The sequence below is a fragment of the Nicotiana attenuata genome, chromosome 5 (assembly GCF_001879085.1).
Source record: "Nicotiana attenuata strain UT chromosome 5, NIATTr2, whole genome shotgun sequence".
NCBI classification, from domain to species: domain Eukaryota; kingdom Viridiplantae; phylum Streptophyta; class Magnoliopsida; order Solanales; family Solanaceae; genus Nicotiana; species Nicotiana attenuata.
The window spans coordinates 281626-298272 of NC_031993.1; the positions used below are offsets into that span (position 1 = coordinate 281626).

At 40.7% G+C, this 16647-nt stretch overlaps 1 protein-coding gene across 1 annotated transcript; it reads left to right on the forward strand.

The window, feature by feature from the left end:
* Positions 12557-15539, forward strand: LOC109225147 (transcription factor MYB108-like). The gene is made up of 3 exons (XM_019389729.1): positions 12557-12861; positions 14104-14233; positions 14628-15539. Exons 1-3 carry the CDS (start codon positions 12696-12698, stop codon positions 15283-15285), a joined length of 954 nt encoding a protein of 317 aa, XP_019245274.1. The 5' UTR covers positions 12557-12695; the 3' UTR covers positions 15286-15539.

A 16647-nucleotide genomic window follows, 5' to 3' on the forward strand; every position in this document is an offset into this window, starting at 1 on the left:
TGAAATCCGGGGTTTCATACCCTCAGGACAAGATTTAGAGTCATTAGTTACCTCGAACCGGTCAAATCCCTACTCCGCGACGCTGTTGCCTCTGGAATCGGTCATGAAACGTCCCGAGTACGACCAAAAGCATTACAATGCAATCAATATAGGCCAATGAACCAATTCCATACGAAAAATTATCAAATTAGACCAAAATCCCGAAATTCACCAAAACCCGGCCCCCGGGCCTACGTCTCGGAATCTGATAAAAATCACAAAACTAGAGACTCGTTTCACTCCCAAGTCTATACGTATGGTCCCTCAAATCCCCAAATCAAACTTTCCAAAACTCAAGCCCTAACCCCTTCGACTTCAGCCCAAATTCCCACTAATTTCATGATTAAACAGTGGGAAAATCATCATAAACACAAGTAATAGAGCCCAAGTAACTTTCCTCGCTGATATCTCTCGATTCCCTATTGAAAATCCCTGCCCAAAGCTCAATAACCGGCAACAATGGTGAAGAATGGGCAAAAATTCGCGAAGTATAGCTTTTATACTTTCTTCCCAGAAGTCTCGCACCTGCGGTCCACATACGCGCACCTGCGCTACCGCATCTGCGGTCCAAAGAGCGCACCTGCGGATTCTACTTATCCGCCCATTTCCGCATTAGCGGCTCTCCCCTCGCACCTGCGGGGTCGCAGGTGCGACAACACCTCCGCATCTGCGTTCAAGCTCCAGTTGGCCAATTCCGCATCTACGATCTCCCTTTTGCATCTGCGACCTCGCACCTATGGCCCCCAATCTGCAGGTGCGGAAACATCAGAAGCAGCAGCTTCAACTGCACCATCTCAATTCCAACTCTTCCGTTAACCATCTGAATTCATCCCGAGGCCCTCGGGACCTCAACCAAACACCCCAACAAGTCACATATCACCATTCAGACTTATTCAAACATTCGGAACACTCAAAACAATATCAATACACCAAATCACCCTCGGATTCAAGCCTAAGAACATCCAAACTTCCGAATTCTGCAAACGATGCCGAAACCTATCAAACCTTGTGCGAATGACCTGAAATTTTGCACACACATCACAAATGACACTACGGGCCTACTCCAACTTCCAGAATTTCATTTCGACCCCGATATCAAAATTTCCACTACCGATAGCGAAATGCCAAATTTCCAATTTCTCCAATTCTAGCCTAAATCTACCACGAACCTCCAAATCACATTCTGGACGCGCTCCTAAGTCCAAAATCACCTAACGGAGCTAAGTGAACCATCAGAATTCACATCCGAGATCATCTACTTATAAGTCAACATCTGGTTGACTTTTCCAACTTATACTTCTAAATAGGAGACTAAGTATCTCATTCCACACCGAAACTACTCCAAACTTGAACCAACCAACACGATATGATGAAATACAGCTGAGGAACACACAAAGAAGCAGAAATGGGGGAAACAGGGCTATAACTCATGAAACGGCCAGCTGGGTCGTTACATCCTCCCCCTCATAAATAAACGTTCGTCCTCGAACGAGTCAAGAAACATACCTGAAGCTTCAAACAAGTGTGGATATCTGCTCCGCATCTCCTGCTCGGTCTCCCAAGTAGCCTCCTCCCCGAGCCGGCCTCTCCACTGCACTTTCACTGAAGCCATATCCCTTGATCTCAACTTTCGGACCTGCCGCTCCAAAATAGCCACTACCTCCACATCATAAGTCAAATCACTATCTAACTGAACCGTGCTAAAATCTAAAATATGAGACGGATCGCCAATATACTTCCGGAGCATATAAACATGAAATACCGGATGCACACTCGAATAGCTAGGTGGTAAAGCAAGCTCATAAGCTACCACCCCGATCCTTAGAAGCACCTCAAAAGGCCTAATGAACCGAGGGCTCAACTTGCCCTTCTTCCCAAATCTCATAACACCCTTCATGGGTGAAACCTTCAGTAGAACCTTCTCCCCAACCATGTAAGACACATCATGAACCTTTCTGTCAGCATAACTCTTTTGTCTCGACTGGGCTGTACGAAGCCGCTCCTGAATCACTTTCACCTTGTCCAAAGCATCCTGAAGCAAGTCGATACCCAAAATCCTAGCCTCGCCCGGCTCAAACCAACCCACTAGAGATCTACACCGCCTCCCATATAAAGCCTCATATGGATCCATCTGAATACTCGACTGATAACTGTTGTTATATGCAAACTCCGCGAGCAGTAGAAACTGGTCCCATGAACCCCCAAAATCAATGACACAAGCGTGTAACATGTCCTCCAATATCTGAATAGTGCGCTCGGACTGCCTGTCCGTCTGAGTGTGAAAAGTTGTACTCAACTCAACCTGAGCACCTCTATCTGAAATTATGGAAACCGGGACACCATGCAGGCGAATAATCTCTCAGATATAAATCTCAGTTAACCGCTCTGAAGAATAGGTAGTACACACAGAAATGAAGTGCGCGGACTTGGTCAACCGATCCACAATCACCCAAATAGCATCGAACTTCCTCAAAGTCTGTGGGAGTCCAACTACAAAATTCATGGTGATCCACTTCCACTTCCACTTCCACTCTGGAATAACCATCTGCTGAAGCAAGCCACCCGGTCTCTGATGCTCATATTTCACCTAATGATAATTGAGACACCGAACTACAAACCACACTATATCCTTCTTCATCCTCCTCCACCAGTAGTGCTGTCTCAAATCCTGGTACATCTTCGCGGCACCCGGGTGGATAGAATACCGCGAGCTGTGGGCCTCCTCCAGAATCAACTCCTGAAGCCCATCTACATTGGGCACACATATCCGGCCATGCATCCTCAATACCCCATCATCACCAATAGTTACATCTCTGGCATCGCCGTGCTGAACTCTGTCCTTGAGGACAAGCAAGTGAGGTTAATCATACTGGCGCTCTCTGATGCGATCCAACAAGGAAGACCGAGAAACTACACAAGCTAAGATTCGACTGGCTCCGAAATGTCCAACCTCACAAATCGACTGGCCAAGGCGTGAACATCAACTGCAAGAGGTCTCTCCCCAACAGGAACATATGCCAAACTGCCCATACTTACCGCTTCCTACTCAAGGCATTGGCCACTACATTGGCCTTTGCCGGATGGTACAAGATAGTAATATCATAGTCCTTTAGCAGCTCCAACCATCTCCAGTGCCTCAAATTGAGATCCTTCTGCTTGAACAAGTGTTGGAGGCTACATTGATCGGTAAACACCTCACAAGACACACCATAGAGATAATGTCGCCAAATCTTCAATGCATGGACAATGGTTGCCAACTCCAAATCGTGAACAGGGTAGTTCTTCTCATGGGGATTCAATTGACGAGAAGCATAAGCAATCACTCTACCCTTTTGTATCAACACACACCCGAAGCCGATCCGAGAAGCATCACAATATATTGTATAAGAACCTGAAGCTGATGGCAAAACTAACACTGGAGTTATGGTCAAGGCAGTCTTGAGCTTCTAAAAGCTCACCTCACACTCATCTGACCACCTGAAAGGGGCACCCTTTTGACTCAATTTGGTCAAGGGTGATGCAATAGATGAAAATCCCTGAACGAACCGATGGTAATAACCCGTCAAACCAAGAAAGCTACGAATCTCTATGGCTGAGGACGGTCTAGGCCAACTCTGATCCGCCTCTATCTTCTTCAGATCAACCTGAATACCCTCACTGGACACCACGTGCCCCAAGAACGCAACTGAACCGAGACAAAACTCACATTTGGAGAACTTTGAATAATGCTTCTCCTCCCTCAGCCGCTGCAACACAACTCTCAAATGCTCAGTGTGCTCCTCCTGGCTACGCGAGAACACCAAAATATCATCAATGAAAACAGTAACAAACGAGTCGAGATAAGGCCGAAACACGCTGTTCATCAAATGCATGAACGTTGCTGGGGCATTGGTCAGCCCAAAAGACATCACAAGGAACTCATAATGACCATATAGGGTCCTGAAAGTTGTCTTAAGAATGTCTGAGTCCCTGATCTTAATTGGTGATACCCTGACTGGAGATCAATCTTGGAGAACACTCTCGCTCCCTGAAGCTGGTCAAATAAATCATCAATACGAGGAAAAGGATACTTTTTCATGATTGTGACTTTGTTCAACTGCCTGTAATCAATGCACATCCTCATAGTGCCATCCTTCTTCTTCATGAATAGAACAGGCGCACCCCAAGGCGACACACTAGGCCGAATAAATCCCTTATCAAGGAGTTCCTGAAGCTTCTCCTTCAACTCTTTTAGCTCCGGCGGTGCAATACGATATGGTAGAATAGAAATGGGATGATTGTCTGGCATGAAATCAATACCGAAGTCAATATCCCTTTCCGGCGGCATACCCGACAGATCTGCAGGAAACACATCCGTAAAATCCCTCACCACCGGGACTGAATCAATGGTAGGAGTCTCTGCACTGACATCCCTAACGAAGGCCAAATAAGAAGGCAACCCTTCCCAACCATCCTCTGGGCCTTCAAGAATGAAATCACCCTATTGGGAACATAATCCGTCGAACCTCGCCACTCAATTTGTGGCACCCCTGGCATAGCCAATGTCACCGTCTTAGCGTGACAGTCCAGAATAGCACGACAAGGAGACAACCAATCCATACCCAATATCACATCAAAATCAACCATACTAAGCAACAAAAGGTCTACTCGGGTCTCCGAACCCTCAATAAGCACCACACACGATCAATATATGCGGTCCACAACAATAGTATCGCCTACCGAAGTAGTAACACGAACAAATGAAATAAGAGTGGAATCGGTATAAAATAATACAGAGGCATCCCTGCGGCAAACTGAGACGATACTTGTGATCACAGCATCTGAAGCAATAGCATCTGGTCTGGATGGGAGTGCATAGAAATGGTCCTGACCACCATCTGATCGACCTCCCCCTCTGGGGCGAACCCTAGCTGACTGTCCTCCACCCCTAGTTGACTGGGTGGGTAGTGAGGCAACTGGTGCTGAAGTCGATGGCTGACTCCTCTACTAGGGCGGACCCCCATGACAACGAGGACACTACCTCCACATGTGCCCCAACTCTCCACACTCATAACAACCCCCTGGTGCTGGTGATGGGGACTGAAGGGAACCCCTAGCACCGGGATGACTAGTAGAAGAACCTGGCATGGAAAAGCCTTGAACTAATGGAACACGGGATGAACTTTGAGCGGAGAGAGCACTAAGTGATGAATGGCCCTGATGAGAACTGTGAGAACCATGGCCCGATGATGCCCCACGATGAACTGGGCGAGCTGACTGAGCATGTCTGAATGGACGGCCTCTGCCGTGCTGAAACTGGCCTCCAAGAGGAACACCACCGAAACTACCAGATCACCGAGGCCTCTTGGCCTCCCTCTCAACTCGCTCCTGGCAGCGAACTGACTCTATCTCCCAAGCAATGTCAACCATCTCCTCAAAATAAGCACCGGACACCCTATCTTTGGTCATAAGAATTCGCAACTGGTATGAGAGGCCAACAACGAACCTCCTGATCCTCTCCCTGTCTGTGGGAATCGGCAAGATAGCATGATGGGCTAACTCAGAAAACCTCATCTCATACTGCGTCACAGTCATATCATCCTGACGTAACTGCTCGAACTGCGTGCGCAGCTCCTCTCTGCGAGACTGCGGCACATACTTCTCCAGGAAGAGAACGGAGAACTACTGCCAGGTAAGGGGAGCTACACCAACAGGCCTACGCCTCTCATAAGCCTCCCACCAAGTAAAGGCAGCTCCAGAAAACTGAAAAGTAGTAAATGAGACCCCACTGGTCTCCAGAATACCCGCCGTACGAAGCAGCCTCTGACACTTATCCAAGAAGCCCTAGGTATCCTCGCGATCTGTATCACTGAAAGTCGGAGTCTGAAGTCTACCAAACCTCTCCAATCGTTGATGCTCGTTATCAGGCATGACTAGTACCACATAACCCTGAGCAGGTGCAACCGGCTGGGCTGGTGATGCCTCTAGTGTCTGCAATCCCTGAACAACCTGCTCGGTTGTACGGGCTGCGGGAGTCTGAGTGCCTCCCTCGGCCTGGGAAGTAGCTGATGTGGTGGAAAGTGCGACCGCTTGAGCAAAACTAGTGCACACGGTCAAGATCTGAGTCAAGGTCTCCTGAAGACCTGGAATAACAATAGGCACAATCGGTGCGTGAGCTGGTCCTACTGGATCGTCCACAACTGGGACCTGATCATGAACTGGGGCGGCTGGTGGATCTGCAGGTGCTGCCCTAGCTGTTGTGCGGGCTATACCCTTGCCCCTACCACGGCCTCGACCGTGACCTCGGCCTCCAATGGCCCCAACTGGTGGTACTAGAGGTCGTCCGTCCTGACCAGTAGCACGTGTCCTCACCATCTGTGAGAGAATAGAATAACAGAAGTTTAGTTACCAGAATCAACAGATTTGCACGACAAGAATTCAAGAATGTGAAGTTTTTCCTAAAGGTTCTACATCCTCTCGAAGATAAGTACAGACATCTCCGTACCGATCTGCAAGACTCTACTAAATCCGCTCATGACCCGTGTGACCTATGTAACCTAAGCTCTGATACCAACTTGTCACGACCCCAAAACCAACCCGGTCGTGATGGCGCCTATCATGGAACTAGGCCAGCCGACACATTCCCAAAATAATGCGACATTTTATTAAAATCTAGGTAATAACCTTTTTCATACTGAAATTTCCATAAAGAGATAAATTCAAAAACCAAAAATGCCGAAATAAAAGCCCGACCTCGGGTGTCACTAAGTCATGAGCAAATACTATAACTGTTCCGAAATATAACAAGACTGAAATAGTCTGGAAATCAACTACTAATATCTATAGGGAGATTGGAGGGAGAAGAGCAAGGCTGCGATCACCATGCAACTACCTTGCCAACTCTAATATATCCGCGGCGGATGAAGATCAAAGCTTGCTAGCACGTCCTGCAACCCCTGGATCTGCACACAAGGTGCAGGGAGTAATGTGAGTACGCCAACTCAGTAAGTAATAAAGGTAAATAAAGACTGAGCAGTAGGAAACACATAAAATCCACATCATGAAAACTCAGAAAGCACAACATGCTTTTAAATTAGTATATGAGTTAAATCATCTCGTTTAAAATCCAGTTTTCAGTAAAAATCATTTGAAGATGCTTTTCAACAATTTCAACAAAGGTTCAAAGAAATTTAGAGTAGAAGCGATGAAAATCATAAAAAGACCCTTGGGAAAACATAGTCTGTATACAGCCCCTCGGGCAACATGAATCATAGACCGCCCCTCAGGCATAACATCACTCAGAATCAATCCATCGGGCAAACCTCACAGTCACTCATAAACAGCCCCTCGGCCATAATATCATATCACTCACTCAGGGTACATGCGCTCATTAGGGGTGTGCAGACTCCGGAGGGGCTCCTACAGCCCAAGTGCTATAACAAGCCACCTCGTAGCATAATCAATCAGGCCCTCGGCCTCTCATAATCATAAATCAGTAACAACATGCTGCGGCACGCAACCCGATCCCATAATATCCTCACAACATAGGCCCTCAGCCTCACTCAGTCAGAAACCTCTCAAGCCACTCGGGCTATCAATAAAACCGGGTGCTCAGCCCAAAAATATCATTTTATGCATCAAACGGAGTAATAAAGACTGAGTTATGAAATCGGTAAACACAGCATGACTGAGTATAGATCTTAAATCAAAACAATGAGAGGATAGTAAGAAAAGACCTCTAAGGTCCAAACAGCTTTGGCACAAGGCCCAAAATATGGCGTTCGGCCATATTATAGTAGTTCTTTCTAAACCACATAAGTATCAAATAGTTTTCAGTCAAATACAAAACTTAATAGTTGCTACGGGACGGACCATGTCACAATCCCCAACGGTGCACGCCTGCACGCTCGTCACCTAGCATGTGCGTCACCTCAAAATGGTAAAACGATGTGAAATTCGGGGTTTCATACCCTCAGGACAAAATTTACAGTCATTAGTTACCTCGAACCGGTCAAATCCCTACTCCGCAATGCCCTTGCCTCTAGAATCGTCCTCCAAAATTCCTGAGTCTGACCAAAAGCATTACAATGCAATCAGTATAGGCCAATAAACCAATTCCATACGAAAAATTATCAAATTAGACCAAAATCCCGAAATTCACCCAAACCCGGCCCCTGGGCCCACATCTCGTAATCCGACAAAAATCACAAAACTAGAAACTCCTTTCACTCCCGAGTCTATACATACCAAATTCATCAAAATCTGACCTCAAATAGTCCCTCAAATACTCAAATCAAACTCTCCAAAACTCAAGTCCTATCCCCTTCGACTTCACCCCAAATTTCCACTAATTTCATGAATAAACAGTGGAAAAATCATCATAAACACAAGTAATAGAGCCCAAGTAACTTACCTCGCTGATATCTCTCGATTCCCTCCTGAAAACTGCCCAAAGCTCAAAAACCGGCCAACAATGGTGAAGAATGGGCAAAAATTCGCGGAGTATGGCTTTTATACTTTCTGCCCAGAAGTCTGGCACCTATGGTCCACATACGCGCACCTGCGCTACCGCATCTACGGTCCGAAGAGCGCACCTGCGGATTTCACTTATCCGCCCATTTCCGCATCAGCGGCTCTCCCCTCGCACCTGCGGGCTCGCAGGTGCGACAACACCTCTGCACCTGCGTTCAAGCTCTAGTTGGCCAATGCCGCATCTGCAATCTCCCTTTCGCATCTGCGACCTCGCACCTGCGGTCCCCAATCCACAGGTGCGGAAATATCTGAAGTAGCAGCTTCAGCTACACCATCTCAATTCCAACTCTTCCGTTAACCATCTGAATTCACCCAGAGGCCCTCGGGACCTCAACCAAAAATACCAACAAGTCACATATCACCATTCAAAGTTATTCAAACCTTCAGAATACTCAAAACAACATCAAAATACCAAATCACCCTCCGATTCAAGCCTAAGAATTTCCAAACTTCCGAATTCTGCAACGATGCCGAAACCTATCAAACCTCATCCGAATGACCTGAAATTTTGCACACACGTCACAAATGACACTACTAACCTACTCCAATTTCCAGAACTTTGTTCCGAACCCGATATCAAAATTTTCACTGCCGACCGGGAAACACCAAATTTCCGATTTCGCCAATTCAAGCCTAAATCTACCAGGGACCTCCAAATTACATTCCGGACGCGCTCCCGAGTCCAAAATTACCTAACGGAGCTAATCGAACCATCAGAATTCACATCCGAGATAATCTACACATAAGTCAACATCCGGTTGACTTTTCCAACTTAAACTTCTAAATAGGAGACTAAGTGTCTCATTCCACACCGAAACCACTCCGAACCCGAACCAACCAACACGATACGATGAAAAATAGCTGAGGAACACACAAAAAAGCAGAAATGGGGGAAATGGAGCTATAACTCATTAAACGACCAGCCGGGTCGTTGCACTTTAATTGTCAAAGGAGCGACTGGTAGCTAAAAGAAAGTCCTCGCTTTCCCTCTCGCACCACCCTGCTACAGTACCCTCTCGCATATATAATACACCTAAAACCCGACCTCACACCGCACCCCCAACCCCTCGTCCCACACCTTCCACCTCGAATCCCTCGACCTCCACCCCAACCCGTCATTGAATTCGCGTAGATTATAATGCTCTTGAGCCAATTATATTTTTTATTTACTTACCAAATACTAGAAAAAAAGTAATAACGTCACTTATTTTCTAGGAAAATATTTTCTCTTCGTACCAAATACCGCCGAAGTCTATCAGGTGATTATCAAGCCACAACTTAATGTGATTACAACGGTGCAATTGATTCGTCCTTACATTGGTTAACTATATATATATATATAAGAAATATTTGACAATCCTAATATTAATGGTAAGTTACTTACACTGATTGTGTAATTATTTTTTATACCAATTTAAGTTTTATGCATTGAAGTTGTACAAAATATTTACACAATCAAATATACTTATTAGATAAATATAGGTAAATCTCTTATTAACAAGTACTAATATTAATAACAGAGTAAAAATAATAACTAATCTGCTACCATATATTAAAATACTTTACAATAACAATTTATATATATAACAAAAATTGACTTTTTTATGTAGTCTCTGTGTGCTCTTATTAATGAATTAATGAAGGAAAAAGGTAAGAATTGTTGGGCATAAAGAGTCTGCAATGAATAAGAGAGCATGTCAGATTGTCAATATTGCATGGCTATTAATAGTCGACTATTTATTTTTCTATTAATAGGACCATCCCCCTATGTTAGTCATGCATATAATAAGAGCATAGAAAAAGAAATTGCATTAATCTAACGGTACAAATCAAATTTATTCCATTAATTTATTTCTAAACTTGTTGGTGGGTCGGGTATTACAGATGGATAAAATAAAAATACAAATTCAACTTTTATTACAAATATTTATATTGTTTAAAATTTGTTGTTTTTAAGAGAGCAAAAATTAAAGTTCGACTTGTGCACACATTTTCATTAACTATGTATTAGTTACATTATAAAATGTAAACTCCTACTTTATTTATATTTCACTGCTTGCCCATGACCTTTAAAGCAACCGCAATCTCTTTTTAGCCGGTTATAATGCCCCTAATTAAGAATTTGGGGTCAGACTATGCATAGATTGGGATTAGTCTATTAATTGAACCATAAATATTCCACACTAGAAGGGACATGAACCGGGGCGGAGTTAGTGTTGGTTCGACAGAACTCGGTAATTTTGGCTCAAACAATATTTATGTTAAAGATTCGTTTAATATGTTAAAATGGCTAATCCGGTGCATAAGACATTCCACGTTTACGCAGGATCCAAGTAGGGCCGAAGCCACACTTTGATTAGGGTGGTCAATTGACCACCGTTTTGTCGGGAAATTATACTGCGTATATAGGTAAAATAGTAGGTTTTAGAGTTACATAACATATATTGAACATTCCTTGTCGAATTTGTTTTTACTTATTTCAAGTTTGAACACCCTTAAGAAAATTCCTAGCTTCGCCATAGGTTCCAAGGAAAGACCGCATCCCAAGGTATGTGATGTAGACAGTCTACCCTAATTTAAACATTGATGGTTGCTTTCACGACTCAGACTTGTGACCTATAGGTCACACGGAGACAACTTTATCGTTGCTCCAAGGCTCCCATTCACAAATTCATTTAATATGTATAAGCAATTTATCTAGAACCTAGTAAGAAAAACAAATTGTAATTCAGAAACCCATAAACTTAAAATTCTGGCTCCCGTACGAAGGATATAATATTATAGTATTAAATTAATTTTCCAAAATCTTTAGACCTCAATAGCATAGGCCTGCACACATATCTCTTATATTAGGATGGCTAAACTTTTTAGCTTAGGGAAAAAAGGTATATAGTTCATTAAAGAACTTAACATTTTGTGAATAAGGAGGGCTAGCTAAGAGACTGACTTGGTGTTTCAATCAAAACATTTTAATTTTGTTCTTTAGTTGAAAAATGGGTATTAATGCATAACACATAAATTAATTAAGTTCTTTCTTTAGTTCTAGTAATTTCTCTGAATAATTTTTTTTTTTAGTAATTGCAAATTTAATATTTGTTATGTGGTTTCAGTTTATAATTCGAGTGCATGGTCATTTTGTTCCATTTTCAAGGAGGAAGATAAGAGACATGGATTAGTGAAAATAGAAAATCAAAAGTTACATGACAACTAGCATAGAGGAAAAACAAGGTAGAATTAAGGGAAAACTGTGGAACAAATTCTTTATATTCCCTCCACTCATATTATTTGCTATGATTCTCTTGTACACGTCCCTTAAGAAACATTAATTAGGATGGAATTTTAACTAGTTTACCATTATTCATGTCTTAATATTTAATCTTTCTTCACTGATATTTGGACAATGTTAGGTGTTTGTAGTCTTCAAGGATAATTATTACTAAGGGTAAAAAAGGAAAAGCATAATCAATTTTGTGTTGAACTTCTAAAGTGACAAGTAATTTGAGATAACTATTTCTAGTAACACTGAGGGAGTATTGAATATGGTGATCGATGACCAGAAGAGGTCGATCTAAAATTTAAACTCTATAAGTTCAGCTTTAAAGCTAATTAACATTGAACCGTATTTTTAATATTATAAGTTTATATTATATACTACTATTAGTTTATAATTTTAATTGACTTTTGCGCATAAATTTATATTTCGCGTTGAACATATTGAATTCATATGAACTCGATATCGTTACGCTGGATCTTCCACCGATGAGAAGGACAAAGTGATATTAAAGTGTCAAGCTGGTGTGTATTTAATTACTTTAAAAGAATTGAACTTAGGAATTAAAATAAAGTTGAAAAATGAAGTTGTGTATCCTTATTGCGGCTTTGTGGGATAGTAACACTACAACTACGACTTTAATAACATCTTCTTCTTTCCCTCACATGCCAACTTTATTTTCTACACAATTTTTTTCAAACCTGTCCTACTTTTTTTGTATCTTTATATAGTCCCATCAACTTCTCTATCCTTTTGTATTAATCCATTCATCTCTCTCTTCCTTTCTCTCTCTCTCTAAAAACTGATTCATTTATCAATACCTTTTTGTATCAATCAATCAGTTTCTCTATTTAGAGAAAATAAACAATTTTTAATGGATCATAACAAGATTAAAGTTGGTTTTAAGAGCAACAATCAAGAAAAGGAAGAAGATTTGGACCTAAGAAGAGGTCCATGGACTGTTGAAGAAGATTTTACACTTATCAATTTTATTGCTCATCATGGTGAAGGTCGTTGGAACTCTCTTGCTCGTTGTGCTGGTAAATACTCACTCTCTTTTCATGCATATGTTTGTTGATTTCTTCTGTCATCGTAGTTGAAGGGGAGTCTTGGAGCAACGGTAAAGTTGTCTCGGTGTAATTTATAGGTCACAGGTTCGAGTCGTGGAGTCAGTCCCCTTGTCTCAATGTGAATTATAGGTCACAGGTTCAAGTCGTGGAGTCAGTCCCCGGCCAGGACGAGAAAGCTGACTAAAATGTTAAAAGAGTTTTCTTCAAGCGAGTAGTCTTTCTATCTTTTCAGGAACTGATACTTGCATTAGAGTAAGTTGGCTACATAACATCTTTTTGAGTGCGCCTCTTTCCCGGACCCTGCATGAACACGGGATGATTCGTGCGCCGGTTCACCGTGTTTTGTCATCATAGCGTAATTTCACATATCAACTTTCTTGAAAAAGATCATAAGTGATGGAATGATTAAGATTTCTCCACCGTTAATCGGAGCCTCGGATTCGAGTCTTTAGAACGAAAAACTTCTTGATATAGGACCTTTACAATTAGTAGGTTAATTGGGCCAACGAGCTTTAGATACTGAATGGTTAAACTAGAAATATCTCTCTTGAGAGACAAATACTCCCTCCGTTCCAATTTTTTTTATGTGAACCCGTTTGACTGGGCATGGAGTTTAAGATTAAATGAAGACTTTTGGGTAGAATTGTAAGTTTAAGCTAAATTGTTTTCAAATTTAGAAATGAGTCATTCTTTTTGGAACGGACCAAAAAGAAAATAGGTTCACATAAACTGAAACGGATGGAGTGTTTCTTTATTCAAGGAAATATTCTTTTCCATTTCTTTGGTATAAACTATAAACCAATTGCTAAGAATTGATAGTTCACGCAGAAAAATATTCATATGGATATGGTTTAGTATTAGTTCTTTCCGTACAAGCAATTCTTAAAAGCAAAACAGTACGTTGTCAATTGTGATAGTGATAAAGGAAAGAAAAGGTTTCTTTTTTTCCTTCTTGTTTTAGTTTGGGTGGTGGGGAAGTAGTAGTAATATTGAAGTGGTATTGGTACTTTTCATCAAATGCTTTTACGGGTTCGGGCTGTGATAGGATAAGCTGTCAACATCATAACACTTGAGATGCAACTCTTTTTCGAACCATGCATAAATACTGAATATTTTGTACTTCGGGCTGCTTTTATTTATTTTATGTTATGAACTTTACTATTAAGCTCTAAAATGAGAATTTTAATTATTTGATTACTTGGAATTAAATAGGTCTGAAGCGAACAGGGAAAAGCTGCAGATTAAGATGGCTTAATTATCTTCGCCCTGATGTTCGACGTGGGAATATTACTCTTGAAGAACAACTCTTGATTCTTGAATTGCATTCTCGCTGGGGCAATCGGTATATTATTTTAAAACATTGATCTAACTTTTATATATATACTAACATTATTGTAAAGAATTTATATTAGCGTAATAATTTAACCAGTTATAACATGTCTTTTTCGTGTATATTCTTCATGTTACCAACCTATGTTTATAGATAATTGCCTGTAATTGATTTTTAAAAAATCTTCGCGTTCTTCATTCGTCTACTTCTTATGTGAATATGTTCCGTAGCTTTAGCTAAATTCATTGATCTCGGCTAGAACTATATATACATAAAAGAATGTAAAATGTATATATTTAATAAGATCACATTCATTTTGAAATTACTATTGTCTTTAGTTCTCTTGTTTGTATTTAATCAACTACTAGATCTCTCATATTGTTGCCAAATTTTTTCTGGATTGTAGCTGGTCAAAAATTGCTCAACATTTGCCTGGAAGAACTGATAACGAGATCAAGAATTATTGGAGAACCCGAGTGCAAAAGCATGCCAAACAACTCAAATGTGACGTGAACAGCAAGCAATTCAAAGACACCATGAAATATCTTTGGATGCCAAGGTTAGTCGAGAGAATTCAAGCCGCCGCCGCCGCCACCACTTCCGGCACGACGGTGGCTTCTTCCTCCACCACCACCTACATCCAAAACCAAGAAAATCAACAGCCACTACCAAACATAAGTACTATGTCTGAGGTTAATGTACCCGTCCAACTGGCAAATAACGTTGACAAAACAAACGGTCTTAATTATTCGAGCGCAATTTTCACATTGGAGAATTCAAGCACAACAACTTCATCAGACAACTCATCTTCTGATCTCACTGATTGTTGCTACAATTTTCCTATTAACCAAAGCGTTAATCTGGATTATTCTCAAGTTAATCAAACTAATCAGGTGTGTTATGGAGATCAATACTTAACTAGCCCAACTGGTTACTTTAACCCTGGTTACTTTCAAGCATTGGATCAGCAAAATTCCCAGTTGATGGACGGTGGATATGGTTCTGATAATTCATGGAATATTGAAGATATGTGGTTCTTACAACAGCAATTTAACAACATGTGAGGACTGTTTAAAGTACAATATCCTTAAACAGTACCTTAAAAAATCAGAAGAGTACGTTCGTCATATAGAAAATATAGGGTACATTTTTTATTCTTATGCAAAAAAACATATATGTTCCTATGTACTTAGCTTTGTTGAAAAATTTCCACTTTCTCATCAACTTTTATTTGCTTAGCTTTATGTTTTTCTAAAAATATCTTGTTGCATAAAGGATAAATATTACTTACCAATTAGAAGGGATTAAGTTTTCATCATGTTAGTAAGTTTTATTTATGTTAAATGTTTGTTTTAAGACTTTTAGTGCCCGTTTGGACATAAAATTTGATGGAAGATTTTTTTAAAAAAATTTTACTTTTTCTTCGAAATCAGCATTCGTTCATAAAATTTTTAGTTTTCACTTGAAGATGCATTTTGAAAATTTTCGAAAATTTGAAAAACTACAAAAAGCTGTTTTTCAAAATTTTCACTCAAATCACTCACAAAACTTCAAAAACAACCCAAACTGAAATTTTATGTCCAAACACAACTCTAAATTTCAAATACCATTTTCACTTGAAAAAAAATTTCACAATTTTTTCTAATTTTGCAATTCTTATGTACAAACGCCTACTTAATCTTGTTAAAGATTTATATGTCAGAAGAAAATAAAAAACTTCCAATGCTAGCTAGAGAACTGATATTTTAATATTGAATTTAGACGAGCTTAAATGGAGTGAAGTCAGTAAGAATTCAGGCATATCAATGGTGAATCTATAAGCAGAAACTAAAAAACTTGGAGCATAATAACAACCCCCCAATAATTAGATGTTCCCTTCATTTCAATTTAAATGACACATTTTCCTTATTAGTCTGTTCCAAAAAAAATGACACACTTCTATCTTTGGAAACAATTCAGCTTTAAACTTTTTATTTTACCTACTTTACCATTAATGAAAAGCTTTTATAGCCACACAAATGTCATGGCCTCACAAAATTTTTGCCTCTAAATCTTTTAGAACACATGTTTTAAAAGCTTTTTTTTCTCTTAAATTTTGTATAAAGTCAAACTACCACATCTAAATTGAAACGGGGGAGTATCTAGTTTACAATTGTACTTAGGTCCTTTTTTTTTTTTGGGGCCTTTTTCTGTGGAGTACGTAATTTAAGAAACTTATGGTGGAATTATAATAATGGAAAAGATACAAGTGTAAAGCGAGAATTATAATGAGAGGAGAGTGCATAATTGCCTCCACTATCTTTAATAGTACTTTGTTTTGAGAGCATGTATAGACTTGGACAAGTCTCTTGCGTATTAAATATAGTGGATTGCTCATCTCTCTCGCCCGTGAATGTTTGCCAATTAACTGAATTATACTAAATATT